Genomic DNA, 14,135 nt, shown 5'->3' with positions numbered 1-14,135 from the left:
AAAATACTTTCTCTTTTCATATATCTACCTGACACCTTTTGTATCTGATCAGCTTTCTGGTTTCCCACTGTTTCTGCTGGGGAAGCTTTACTTTTTCTCTGCCCAGATCTCTCACTCAATAACAAATTATAGGAAATGTGCCTGACACGAGCAGGTGAAGTGTAGTCATGTAACTCACCTCTGAGAATTTGCTTCATTGTCTAAGACAGAGGGTCAGATTCAATGTGAGACTCTAAATTGGCCAGAGTTATTTTTTTTTCTTGAATTGCAGTGAAAAAATCCATTAGTATTTGATAGAGAGCAGTCATGAAACCTTGATAATGAGTTGGCTTTTTGGTAGATATTTTTTTTCTCTGTTCTGTTCATGGGACAGTCACATTTGTTGCCTTGTGTGCTTAAGATGATTTGAAAATAAATTAATAATATTGTCACTCTTTGACTTAAAAGCTGTCTGCATTTCATAGCTGTATATACAGTCAGCTGAATCAGAGTACTAGCACTTTGCATTTCGGCTACTCTCCATGCCTAACAAAGCCTGTCACTCTCTTGCTTCTTCAACTGGGTAAAAATCTGACAAATGTCTGTAGTCTCCATTTAGATAATGAATTTAAGATACAGTAAGACTCATCCTGTCACATTGTCATACTTATCTTTGGTTCAGAATATTAATTAACCCTGTCTAAATCCCCCATGTGGATTATTGTCGATGCAGTCTTTGTAAAAGCTTTATAGGAATAAATCTTTAATGAAGTACCTTAGAGACATCTAAGAGATGTACAGATGTTAAAAAGGCTGGTTTTCCTGCTCTTCCATGGCAATATCTGATGTAAAAAAAGAAAAAAAAATCATCTATTCAGTACACAAAGCTGTGTGTGTGGAGTAAATGGTTTCATTTCTGTGAAAATAGTATAACATAGAAATACTGTTCAGGATTTAGACATCACTTGGAGGAAAAACCCTGAGTATTCGTTACTTCAGATTACTGCTGCTTCATTGCTATCCTACCTTTGGTAGTCTGGGCTGAACTGTAATTCTTGAGTTGGTCTGTGGTTTTACAGATGCAACAACTTTCAGGAAATTAAGATGGAGAATGACCTAGCTGAAGTCATCCTTCTGCCTATGATACTGTAGAAAAAACCCAAACCTTAAGAGCCTGCAAATGCATGCACATCGCATGTTCAGAGGCCAGGAGTGCCTTGGGCAAAGGATCAAGCCATGCACTTGCCTGTCACTGCATTTCGTTCCACTGCAGAGGATGCCTGTGAATATCATCAATCACATCATACCATTCCAGCCGCTTGCTTTCATCTTTCCTCCTTTTAATTAACGATCGCTTCCATAGCTGTGCTTTTGAAGTAAAATCAGTGCCTGCCTGTGGATGTTAAGGCACTTTGAGATATTATTGCTAAATAAGGAATTCTGTGGACTCTGGACAAAATTTCCGTCTCTCACTGCAGAAGGGGTGGGTTTTGTGGTCATTGATCACTGTTTTCTCTAGAGTCAGCAGGCCCATGGGGGTTGTTGCCTTCAGCTCCCTTGTTTCTCTAATAACAGACAACGTGAAACCTGATTTGTCAACAAAGTCCACATTTTAATGCACTTGAATGATTAACCTTCTTAACTCGTCTCCTTAACTTGTGTCAAAACAGATTTAGATATGTCCTTATTTCTGGAAGTACTGCTTCCTCAGCAGGCAGTGAGGACATACATGTTTGGAACATATTTGCGAAAGACTAAAGACACAATTTCTCTGTTTAATTGTTAAACTAATCAGGCAGTTTTTCCACTGTCTTTTTTAAAAATTGTGGTGAGAAAGTGGCAAAGGTTTAATTTGTTTTGCTAAATGATTGGGCCTCTGAATTTATTTCAGGTGCATTAGAGGCTCAGCGGATTACAACACAAACAGTGAATATGGATTTCTGAACAGCTGGTGTAATCTTTTCAGCAGAGAAAGGTCCTTAACCGTAGAAAAGGGTGATGTTTGTCTGTGCTGTGGCCACCTCTGAGGGTTTGACTTCTGCTTCATGTGTAGTCTGTGAAGGACATCAGGCTCTTCTGAATGGCACACCTGTGGCTTGTCTAGTGCTTTTAGGTGACGTTAAATCAGAAAGAAGAAGTTTGGCCTCACTGGCTTCACCGAGCATTCCCAGCTTTTAACTAGGCAATAGCAACATGACAAGCAGGTCCTTACATCTCCCTTGTTCAATGCCATGCATACCTGTGAAACATAATTTCAGTTTCTTTTCTTGTTAAATCACCATATGGTCTGCAGCTTGTTTTCTGGCTGACACTAAACATGATTGGGGTAAAGACCTTTAGTACATACATTTTCAGTATTACTGCTAATTTCCTTTTCTCCCCATTTTCTTTTTTTTTTTTTTTTTTTTTTTAAATCTGTTTGGTGTGTTGCAGTTGTTTTTCCAGAGAGCATGATAGGCTTTCTAGCAAGAGGGGGTTTTCTTTAGCTATGTATGTGTAACCACATGCAGGAAAAAGGATATTCCGGAGTTTACTATTATGGTCAAGATTATTCTGCTGGCATGGCATGCAAAGATATAAAAGTATCAGGCGGGAAGTTTTAATTGCAGAGGCCTTTCAATCTGCAGTACACAGAGTGTCCCACTACACTCTCTGGAAAGCACAGATATTTTTGCTCTGTGCCTCTTTTCACTATTCCTTGGTCACAGGTCAGAGCCTTGGGAAGTTACACAACCGGGAAAGCCTGAGATGCTGCATGTGAATAGAGTGGAAACAGTTAAGCGAGTGTGAACAAATGGATCCAAAGACGGGTCACACTTGGGCGTGGATTCTTATGCTGTTATTTTTTGTCAGTGTTCGTGTTTAGGTAATAAATAAATCAGTGTTTGTTCTTTCTTATGTAATAAAGCAGTCCAAGGCCTCATGCCTTCTTATCTCCAAATCCCTACATTATGTTGTGTATGTATAATTAAAATGAGAGAGTATAAAATCATTTGAGGTCCCAAAGGAATGATCTAAAATGCCACAGATAATACTGTATCAGCAGTAATCCATGATTATTGTAGAAAAAAACAGAGCATGGGTGAGTAGCTGGGGGAATTAACCAAAGATGGATTATTTCAACTAGCTTTCATCATACCCTTTTTTCTTAATCCATATTTCCTAATCCAGGAAGTAGTTTTTCAATCACTATGCTGTCATAAAAGAGTGTAATGAGTACTTTGATACAAGAAAAGCAGATAAATAATTGTTTAACTGGAAGTCATTTAAATTGACAAAGACTGGGGGTATGTAAACATGGCAAATTCGAGAGCCCTGAGTGAGCTAGCTTGGGCAAGGAAGAACAATAGAGCTGTGTGTGTGCAAAGCTTGACTAGTCCTTTCTCAAACAGCTGTACTTGATATTGCCTTGTGTTGGAAGAGCCTCGTGCTTTTCCATTCAGAAGTGAGTGGCCAATTGAAGCTGATAGTGGTCCAGCTGGTTGTTAATGCCAGAGTATCAAACCATTTCTTTGCAAGTTGACAAGTCTTGTAATACTATCATCCTTCCAAGAGTGAACCATTATGGGTGGGTCTGTGCTACTGAACCCTGTTCCAGGCGTCACTGAGGAATACCTCTGCCTCTCTGGGCAACCTGTCCTGCTTTTCTTGAGATGTGCAATGGTAGCTATGTTTTGTTGCCTCAGCAAGTCCGCTTGTCTGTCCTGGCTTTCTTGAGGCCAGCTGGCAAGTAAATGTATAGTTTTAACAGTATTGGACTCACTATCAAATTGAATAGCATAGGTTTTAAAAACGAATGAAAATCATTAATAAGGGAACTCTCCTCAATATTTCATAAGCCTCACTTTTATTGTCACTGTCTTTCCTTGTAAGGGAGGCTCTATCACTCATTTTAGCTGTTCTTCTCTGTATCAAGCTCAACTCTGTCCTACTTAGGATGGAGGGGCTAGAGCTAGGCAAAACATTTGAGATGTGATTACACCAAGGCTTTAAATAGTGGCAAAATGCCCCTCTGTCTTGTTCAGAATATATCCTGATGATGCCCAGTGTTTTATTGGCTTTTTTTTGGCTGCTACTGCACCCTGAGTTGATTATTTCAGGGACCTGTCTGTGATGATTCCAAGATCTATCTGTCAACTCTGTTTTATCGGTAGCTAACAGTGTGATGGATTTTCTTTAATTCATAAGATATCAAAATACTACTCAAGTATTAGTAAGTAGACAAGCAATATATTTTTAGATAATGTAATTATTTTTTTTCTGTTAGCTTTCTTTTCTAGGTGGCACTGTAAAGAATAGAAAAGGTGTTCTAGTTGTGGTATTACATACTAGTATGTAGTTGTTACTGTTCAGGCAAGTTTCATGGACTTTGGCAGGAAACTAGTGCTCCTGCAGTGTGCTTGTTGATATCTGCTGTAGAAGACTGAATGACAAGCTAGTGTCTAGAATAATATACACTAATATCTCATAAATTCTGATGGGGGAGGAGGGCACCTAATCAAGGAATATTGTAAACACATTCATTTGCCCTCTCCACCTGAGTGTGCAGAGCAGCATGATGAAGAGTAGTGCAGTCAAAGTCATACAACATGCTGAGATAACAAGTTTTGAACATTGCTGGATCCTTGAGGTGACCGTGTCTGTCATCTGGAAAGGCTGCAACAGCACTGGGAGAGATGCTTGTTACTGGAATAAAATGTGTGAAGTGGCTTGAACACAAGAAAAAACCACTATGTGGACAAACCAAAAAGTTTGGCTGTGAGAAAGCTTTCTTGCCTCATTGAACATCTTAAAATAGAAGTAAATTGACTGTTAAGCAGTTAGCAACATGGTGTCTAGGGGTCATGAAGCCTTCTTAAAAACAAGAATGGGTATTGCTGACCCTTCATCTGCAGTTGTGGGAAGGCCTTGGCCAACCTGGAGTTGACTCATCTGTATTGCAAACAGATAATAGATGGAAATGAGGTTATTCTAATGATAGGCATTTGTAAGTGTAAGTGCTGCAGCATACATTTACGAGCTTGCTGGTAAGCCTGAGTACTTAGGGCTGTAAATCAGGCTATAAAGTTGTGCCAGGGCTTGGAAGAAACAGCTGTGGTAGAAGGACACAAGAAGCAGCAAAATCTGATCTGATATTGCAAGTTATTTCTGTAAGTGTAGGCAATTTTAACTACATGCATAAATCTTACTGAAGTCAGGAGTCAGGTACACACATTCATAGGTCTTTGTTGATCTGGGACTTAAATTACTTCATCAGGATTATAGTAAGTGTCTGAGGTTAAGCCAGCCTTTGACAAAGCTTGCAACATTGGATTTCAGTCCAAAGTGTATATATCTACTTCATTTGGAAGAAATCCTTAATGTCTTAGTCTTGTTCCAAACTGCCCTTCTTTCCTTGAAGATGAACAGTATCCCATGCAGCTTGCTCTATGAGTGATCTCTGAAAAACACAATCATACTCTCTGATTCTGCCCTGTGTAGATATTCTTCTGCCCTTCTTATAAGTGCTTATAAGTGCAAGTGCTTCCCTTCCCTTGTATCCTAGCCAACAATTTCTCTAGTCTCCACTGTGAACTGTGCTCTGTGCCTCTTTTCCCCTTTTCACTGTAGCCTTCTGTCTTGGAGATGTTTCCTTTGCAAGTGCAATTTTGAACCATTTAATTAAGGATTTCAGTGATCAAATTCATGCAACAACTTAGTAGTGCAGGACCTTAGTGACAGAAAAAATAAACTTCAGTATTTTTGTTTTTAAAATTGTTAGGGTAATAGAAAGGTATATGAACAATTTAAGGGACACTCCACTGTCCCCCAGACAGTCAAAGAAACATTGCAACAACACTTTCATATAAGAGTGGAGAAGCAGAGCTTCTTCCTCAGACTAGCAAGTGCTAAGAATTATATATTTTGAAGCAAAGACAGATGAATAGCATCTATGGCCCACATTTGTGACAGAAGCTAGCCTACATGATGGCATGTGTTCAGCTCTGTCATCCCAAGACGATCACTAGGAAGAAATCAGCTCTGAGGCACAAATGTTCTTTTCCCTAAAATTATATCTTGTGTGCTGTTTTGATTGTATATCCTTGGCTTGCTCTTATTTATTTTCTGTTGACATACCTCTCAGGAAAAATTGAATATGTGTTTGTGTTTTCCAAAGTGTTACAGAAAGGATATATTTCTGGGTATGTTAGGAAGACAAGATAAAGAAAAATGTGTTATACTAAAGTTAATGGAAAAAATGTAATGGAAATTTTCTACAATTTTTTAATTCTGAGGGGTTTTTTGTTCTGAGCAACTTGCAGAGCCAGTGGTTTAGCTGGAGGGAATGGATAATACATCTTTATTTGCTTCATGTAATTGACAAAATTGATATATTGACAATTTAGATTGAAAGAGTATTTATTATTTTTTATTGTAATGAATCTAACTTTGGTGGGTATTTTGACAAATTTTGGTAGTTTCACATTGCAGAAAGGCTTAAGGAAGAAACTAGTATAAAACCTATATTTATTCCTGGGGAAAAGAAAACATTTCTTGTTTAAGATTAACTCAGATAACTGAGAGTGTTATGGGTACAGACATCTAATAGTGACACTGAGGATCTTTGATCCTGGCCTGCAACAGACGAGCTGCTCACAAATGCCACAAGTATGCAGACTCTCACCCAAACTCCCATGTTCGTCCATACAGAGTTGTAGTGGAATGCATATAGATGAGTTTTTGCCCTCTTTCCAAGGTGCTTCTGTCAATGTTGCTGTTATCTTTGATCCAAAGTGCTGGTGTAGTATCTTAGTGACCTATCACAAACTGTTGTCTTTATGGCTGTCCCCCTGTATTAAAAAAAAAGGGGGTTGAATTCTACTGAATCACGTTTGTGTGTTTTCACGTTTATTCTCATAAAGCAACATATATTGGGGTCAGTGCCATCTCATTTCAGGAGTCTGACTTGTGATTTATTGCATAGCATTTCAGAGAGACAAAGAGAAAGGCTGCCTGACTCTTGAATAGGTGCTTTGGGTGAATTGTTGCAGACTTTCCATTCTCCCTGGGCTCTGAAGATAATAACTTGTAATAGATAGTCAAGGTGGGCAGCATTGCTGCTTCATCCTGTTACATGGGAAAGAATTTCCTGCAAAACTATTTTTTCTTCTTGTAAACACCAAATATTAATAGAAAAGTAGCAGTTCCTGGCATTTGCTTCCATCTGCACAGCTGGAGAGTTGGACCCAGCAGGGTCCTGAAACTTCAGATTCTTAGTTCTCATCTCAGCCTCATGTCTGCAAATATAAGTCAGGAGCAGTGGATTAATACGCTTTTCCAGAAGCCTGTTTACTTTTGTATCTCATGATAATAATTTTCAAGCTGAGAAACCACCTATGTGCAGTGTCACTGGAGATCTGACCTTACAGTGGAATCAACCCACCATGCTGTGAAATCTTGGGATGCCCTTTCATAGGTGGGTTTGTTTTGGCACTTCTTAAAAAGTGAACTCAGTTTGGCCTCAAGCTAATGGTCACTTTGGAGAACCACAGCCCAGATTTTTCACCCTGCCAAGACTTAGTTTTAGGACGAGGACAGCTTGTTTGAGCAAGTTATATGTGGTATCTGCATCAATATACTGAACCTTTTCCAGTAAGCTGTCGTTGCAGATTAAGAATTTTTACTGCATCTCACCGAGGCCTTCAGTTCACCCTGCTGCAGTTCTCCTCTGGGAACAGCCTGTACTGTAGCAGTATCAAATTATGGAAGGGAATTAGTGATCCATTACTGGACACTGATTACAGGAAAAAAAGGGGTTACAAAATAAAGGGCAAGGTTCCTGTAGAAACTTTTGATACCATGATGGATTGAAGGGATTCACAATGAGAACAAATTGCTTTTCTCAGTGATAACTGTCTTGTATTTATGTAGCATTTAGTAGCAAGTGAAGGAAAGGAGGAAAATTTCCCTTGCCCTTCAGACAATTCTTCCAGTCTTGCTCCAATCTAGGACTCACTGTAAGCTTCAGATAAGCCACTTGGTGCAGGAGCTCCTGGTACACACAGAGCCAAGTAGCCTGGGCAAAATATGTCTGATATCAGTGCTATTCATAAAGCACATTTTGTTTTGCAGCTCTGTAGCTCAAGGTTGGAGAGGACTGACAGCATCAAGGAATGTCCTAAGATCTGCAGAAGCCGCTGAGTCTGATTGATAGTACCCTCTAGACAGTTGAATTTATCTGGCTAAAGCAATGCTTAAATAATTTATTTTTGCGGGGTGGGGGGGTGAAGCTGCTGAATGGGACTGCTGTAACCAGCTGAGTGGCTGGGGAAGGGGCTGTGAGTGAGTCTTTGGTCTGTGAGTTGGTCCATTTCTGGGAGATTGCTCCCCCGTGGGAGAAAGCAAAAGACAAAGCGATGGCCTCGCGGCCACATATCTCTCCTTGCTGTTGGAAGCAGTACTGCTCTGTGGTAGAAAGCAGAGGGCAGGCAGAAGGAGCCTTTTGTTTTCTTCTCCCAGTTCTGAAGGAGAGAGTTGCTCCTGCCTCAGTGCTTCATCTAGGATTCTTCACAGATTACAAAAGGAAAAGGAAAGTAATGCTCTCCACTGTGGTGAATGTGGTATTTTGTCTACAGTGACAGACAGTTTTTCTTGTGTAAACCTGTATTTAATGAGAGGGGCTGTGCTCAAGCAAACTCACATTGCTGTAATTTATTTCATGTCACTAATGAGCGTCGTAAGAGCTGTACATTTGAAATGAAGTGCTCTCCGTGCTATCTCTTAGTAGGTTTTTATTAGTCCTGCCATCATTATTTCATTGTTATTGAAAAAATCTCTCGTCTTACATGTAGTTTTTCCTGTGGTTGCACTTTACCTCTTTTTCTTGCCATTTAAAATAGGAGATGAGGGATCCAGAATAGTTGCACAACTGGTTTCACACTGGTACATTAAATCTGTTACAAAAAGATGCCACATCATTTCCTAATATTTTAAATTGTATTTCAGATACCTCTTATATCTACAAATAAAAAGAGACATTTTCCATGGCCGTTTGCTGTGTTCTTTTTCTGACGCTGCCTACTTGGGTGCCTGTATTGTGCAAGGTAAGTACAAGCAGCAGGCATTTTTGAATACTTAACTCATAGGTGTGTTCAGTATAAAAAGAAACTCAAAATTGTTGTTGGAATATAGCTATCAATAATGTATATTTTTTTAGTTGTACTGTTTTCCTCCATTGACATGTGCTGTAAAGTATTTTCATAATTTAGCCATTTAGCCAACTAAAACCAAACCGCAACTTAAAAAAAAATTAAAAGCAATGGGTTGTCTTAGCATTAAACTGAAAAAATATGACATCAATGTTAGATTCCAGTTATAAACAAAGCAAAATTCTGTTCTGAGTCCTGAAACTGCATGCACCTTATTCCATTTGAAGTAATCAGGAAAAACCATCATTCAGTGACTGTTCTCGTTTAAATGTTCCTGCTCTGGCAGGGAGGTTGGACTAGATGATCTTTCGCAGTCCCCTCCCATCCCTAACATTCTGTGATTCTTGTGGTAGAGAAGACCTGTGTGATGATGGAATCTCTGGCAAAAATAGTAGACATAATTCAAGGAGAAAGGCTTTTATTTTTTCTTTGCAATCCCCCCCTCTCTCTCCTTAACATTTCCTTTGTGCCAAATTCAGGTATATGTCTTGAATTGCACACAGAGAAACATTAATAGCTAGATATCTGATTAGGGATGTCATACCTGTGGAAGTCTCCTTTGTTCTGCATTAATGTGAATGAAGCTCTTACTGCATTATAAGGCAATGTATACAAATCAAGGTTGGGCATAGGCCTTACTAAAAGAGGCTTATTTAGAAAAATGAAAACACCAAATGCCATGTTTGGGTACCTAAGTGACACATTTTTTAGAAGGGGAATCAAACACTGTGGGCCACCTTAAACAATGTTGCAGCCTGTGTTTGTCTGCTAGAATGTAATTAAACCAGACCATATCAGCAAGGAGAAATTGCTGTTAAAAAAAAAGGAGAATCTGGAATGCATTGCTTTAGTTCTGTCTGGCACCAGAATGAAAGGTACTGAAAGGGAGAACGTTACCTATGCCTCTATTTTACAGAGCATGTTTCTGCCACAGAAAATAGTTTAGGATTGCTTATTATGACTGCAGATAATAAAGAGTGAACTTCACTTGAAACTCATGGATTGAAGAGGTGGCAGCTTTAAGGATTTTGTTTTTTTCTGTTAACTGTCAATTATTCAATGTATCAGTTCTTGGCAGATGCTGGATTCTTACTGGTCATGGAGTATCTTGAACTACAGTGTATTTACTGACATTTTTCCTTATTAACTAATGTTGCAATTGAATCTTCCTATTTTGTATCTGTGTAGCTGAGCTTGGTGATTACGATCCTGAAGAACACCCAGAGAATTACATCAGCGACTTTAGTATTTTTCCCAAGCAGTCACAAAAGCTTGAGAAGAAAATGGCTGAAATGCATAAAAATGAATTCAGGTAATTTAGAATGCTCTTTGGTAAAGAGGCAGCAAATAAATACTTTTATCTTTTTCCAAATAGTGTTATGTTGATTTAGGAGGGCTTGTTCTTTGGATTGCAATAGATGCTCTACCAATAGACTGTCTAGTATGCTGTGTTTGAAAATGTGGTTTCAGTTCAGTGGGTTTTCTTTTCCTGTTAACCCTCGTTAATAGCCGAATCCTGCATGTGTGCTTATAATTTAGGCTGCATTTACTTGAACTGTATGTCTGGTTAGTGGGAACAGCTCACATCATGAGTGCTGTTCCAGCTGATTAGTGGAATAACACCTTTCATTTAGGGATCGCACTTATGTCTTTTGTTGTGAAATTTCTGTAGGTAGTGCAGTTATAAAATTCTTGATAGATACTGACCTGGGTGAAACCGTAAGTTATTTTGTCAGTAGGTTGTTAACATAGTGGTGAATAGCTCAGAGATGTATTTAAATAATTTATTTGGAAGACTAAGTAGGCAAGATTCAGAACTCTGCATGCTCTTTTTTTTCTGTTCTAAACTTTTAATAGTGTGACAAATGGGAATGGAGAAAGATAGATAGTCAATCTTGGTTTCAAAGTTGAATGCCCCTGAGTATGGTGTTTCAGGAGAGAAGTAGCAGTGTGTTGTGCAACTCTACCCTCTTCAGGATTGTCAGTGAATGACATGCACAGTAATTGTGATGGTAGCTTGGATGATACCCTAGTCATTTCACTAGTTGAGTATAGCTCTCAGAAAACTTCGGGAGGAATAGGATACAAAGAAAATCAAATGAAAGCCCATGATTTATTACATAAGGTAGAAGAACAATTTTTATTCAAAGATTAAAAGGCTCTTCACACTTGCTAAAAACCCCCTATGTTTTGTTTTCATATTGTGATATATGTAAATGTTTTTCTTGGGTATGTGAATAATATTTATACAAAAATTAGATTGTGAGACACAAAATTCCAGGTGTGTGGGGGTGGTGGTGGTGGTGTTGGAAATAAAAAAAAAAACAGCGAAACCCCTTTTCAGAAGAGTTAAAGCTGAAAACACTATTTTGTGTGTGTGTGGTGGTTTGTTTTGTTTTGTTTTGTTTTCAGAAGTCTATCAAATGCTGTTCAACTGAAGTGCAACATTAATGACAGTAGGTTTGCTAGTATTAATATGTCTTCTGTTTTTTCCTTTCTGAAATCTGTATAATGTCTTTATATTTCATTCAGTGAAACAATGTTTTAAATGGCACAGCTGCTTCTAATGTTCTAGAGCAGTTCAGGCTGCACTTTACATAGGCACATAGAAACAGCCTTCTGAAAAATAAAACAGAACTTGTCTTCGCTCTTGTTCCATACAGTGGCTGCAGATTTCCAGAAGGTAAATTCAACCTTTAAAAACCAAGATCCTTCATCAGTAAAGCCAAGGTGCAATTGCAAATATTTCGGTCAATTCAGTTTTTCAAGAACAGGATAGTCATTTATTTAAAGTTAGGTGAAGGGAAGGAAGGGTCGTTAACTGAAGCTGGTGGTTTTTTGTATTTCTTAGGTCTGGGAGAGATTTATTTTTCTGTGTTGCTTTTTTCCCTCGTGCATAGTTCTGCCCTTCCACTGTGAACATAATCTGCTAGTTCCTATATTACAAATAAACTGGCATAAATTTTAGCTAATTTTTAAACCCCCTTTCCTGCTAGTGACAGGATCCAGTGACAAGTAAATGTTATAAGCCCTCACACAGGTTCCTCTGGGATTCTCCTAGTGATGAATTCTTCCCATCAATGGCTGCTCAGCATGTAAGGATGTCCCCTGTATTTCTTCAGTAGTCTTGGTGAGGGACACTATTCATTATTGCCTTTTGGAAATCAGATGGCATCAACTTGACTTCGTTTATCTGTGGATCTGCTGATTCCTGCAAAGAATTCTAGGATGTGTCTGAGACATAACTATAATTTATAGCAGAACTGTCCTCATATATCCCACTTATATGTATGTATTGCTTAATTATCTTTCTATTCTAGATTTTACCATTTTTTTTTGTTATGAATGTTAGACTCAGTGGCTCGTAGCTCTTTGCAGCCCTCGGGAACTGTTTTATTTCTTTTCTGTTTTATTTTGCTTATGTCAGCATCTGGTGTGCCTTATCTATTTGTCTGGTTAAAAAGACAGTCTCAGAGCTGTCTGTATAGCTGCCATCTGGTGATTTTCCACTGTAGCTCTGCCTCTCAAAACTGATCATCCTATTACATTTCTTACATCAGATGTTCACTAGTCACACAGAAGTTTTACCTTCTTCTGGATATTTAATTCCATGGCTCTCTATTCTTGGAGTACAAATTAATAAAACATATCTGTCATATACTGAACTATATATAGAGAGGTCCAGTGCTAGGTGATCACATTTCTGTCTCTAGCTGGAAAAAAGATGATTGGAAAAAGCACTGAGCTTACAGGCTTCTGTCTGGTATTGATCAGCACATCTGTTTCACTGCATTCAGCAAGTTGAATTTTCTGATAAGAATTAATATTTTGCTGCTGAATGAGTATTTTTTAAAATGCTGTGAAAGGTTCCCCCGGCTTTTTTTTAACAAGATACTTAAGTGACATGTTGGCTGAGAGCTAATATATGAGGAAAGCAGAAGAGACTAAGAGCTATTTTAATCCAGCTGCCATTGTGCTAACTTCAGAAGAGTTACTTCTGAGTGTCAGTACTGCAGCTGAGTCTGGTTCTTTGTTTTCTTTGCACATGTAAATAAACAAAGTTCATGGCATCTCCGTCCTGCAGCAGACTCCCATATAGCCAAAACTCCATGGCTTGGAAGGGGACAGTTCTCCACTAAATCCTGTCTCAGCATCCTGAAGGCCTGTTTACTGGGCACATCTTTTCTTCTGTGCTACAGCATAATGAAAGAACTTGCGTTTTGAAAGATGGATGAAGACAGTGAGGGGGAATGTTTGGGAAGCAGCAACAGGGCACTGTGACAGCTGCCAGTGACTAAGTGACTCCTCCTATGTCATTTAGAAGCCTTGTTCTTATTAATTAAAACAGCTGTAAAACATAGTGCCCCTAATTCTTATGCTGTGTGGCTGTGAGAACATCACTGGATTTTAGTAAAATGCGACCTTTTATGTGACTTTCCACTGCACCTAATTCCAAAAACATGAATGTGACAGACAGAAATGCATGTCAGCTTTATTGAGCTGTCATTAATTGCCTTGTGAATTTTAATTAACTGTTTTTCCCTCACTGAGAAAGCAAGAAGTGCAGGAATAATTTCATTGAACCTTAAGAGTCATGGAGTAAACACTTGCCTTGATTTCATCACGTATTCTCATTTTCCTGTCATTCCAAGTAAGTTCTCTTTTGAAAGACTGCTGAGAGGTGGAGAGATAATGCTCTTATGACTTAAGGTCTTATAATATGAGGATGCACTAGGAACTGATGAGACTTGGAGGGTTGTTCTTAAAATAACTCAAAATTGATGTGAATGTTATGGGTTTGGGTATGGTTGCAACAGAGCATAGCTACTGAAGGAATAGCTTCTTGCATTTCTGTTTCCCTGCCACTCTTAACAGACTGGAAAAGATTTGGGCCATAAAAATCTAGATATTCTGTGACTGTATTCTAGTATACCTTCTTCTTAAGTGAAGTGAATGCCAAGGTAAATT

The 14,135-nt window shown here is 38.6% G+C and overlaps 1 protein-coding gene across 2 annotated transcripts in view; it reads left to right on the top strand.

Moving 5' to 3' along the window:
• Positions 1-14,135, top strand: part of FRMD3 (FERM domain containing 3) — a 155,319-nt gene that overhangs the window by 96,280 nt on the left and 44,904 nt on the right. For both annotated transcript variants that reach the window (XM_082074645.1, XM_082074644.1), the window contains exons 5-6: positions 8,965-9,062; positions 10,356-10,479. In XM_082074645.1, the coding sequence (XP_081930771.1) occupies positions 8,965-9,062; positions 10,356-10,479 (222 nt within the window). The remainder of the gene's footprint in view (positions 1-8,964; positions 9,063-10,355; positions 10,480-14,135) is intronic.

The sequence above is a fragment of the Streptopelia decaocto genome (genome assembly GCF_964273445.1).
Source record: "Streptopelia decaocto genome assembly, chromosome: Z".
Taxonomy (NCBI): Eukaryota; Metazoa; Chordata; class Aves; order Columbiformes; family Columbidae; genus Streptopelia; species Streptopelia decaocto.
Note: the sequence above shows the minus strand (reverse complement) of the source record. Positions and strands in the feature narration are given on the sequence as shown.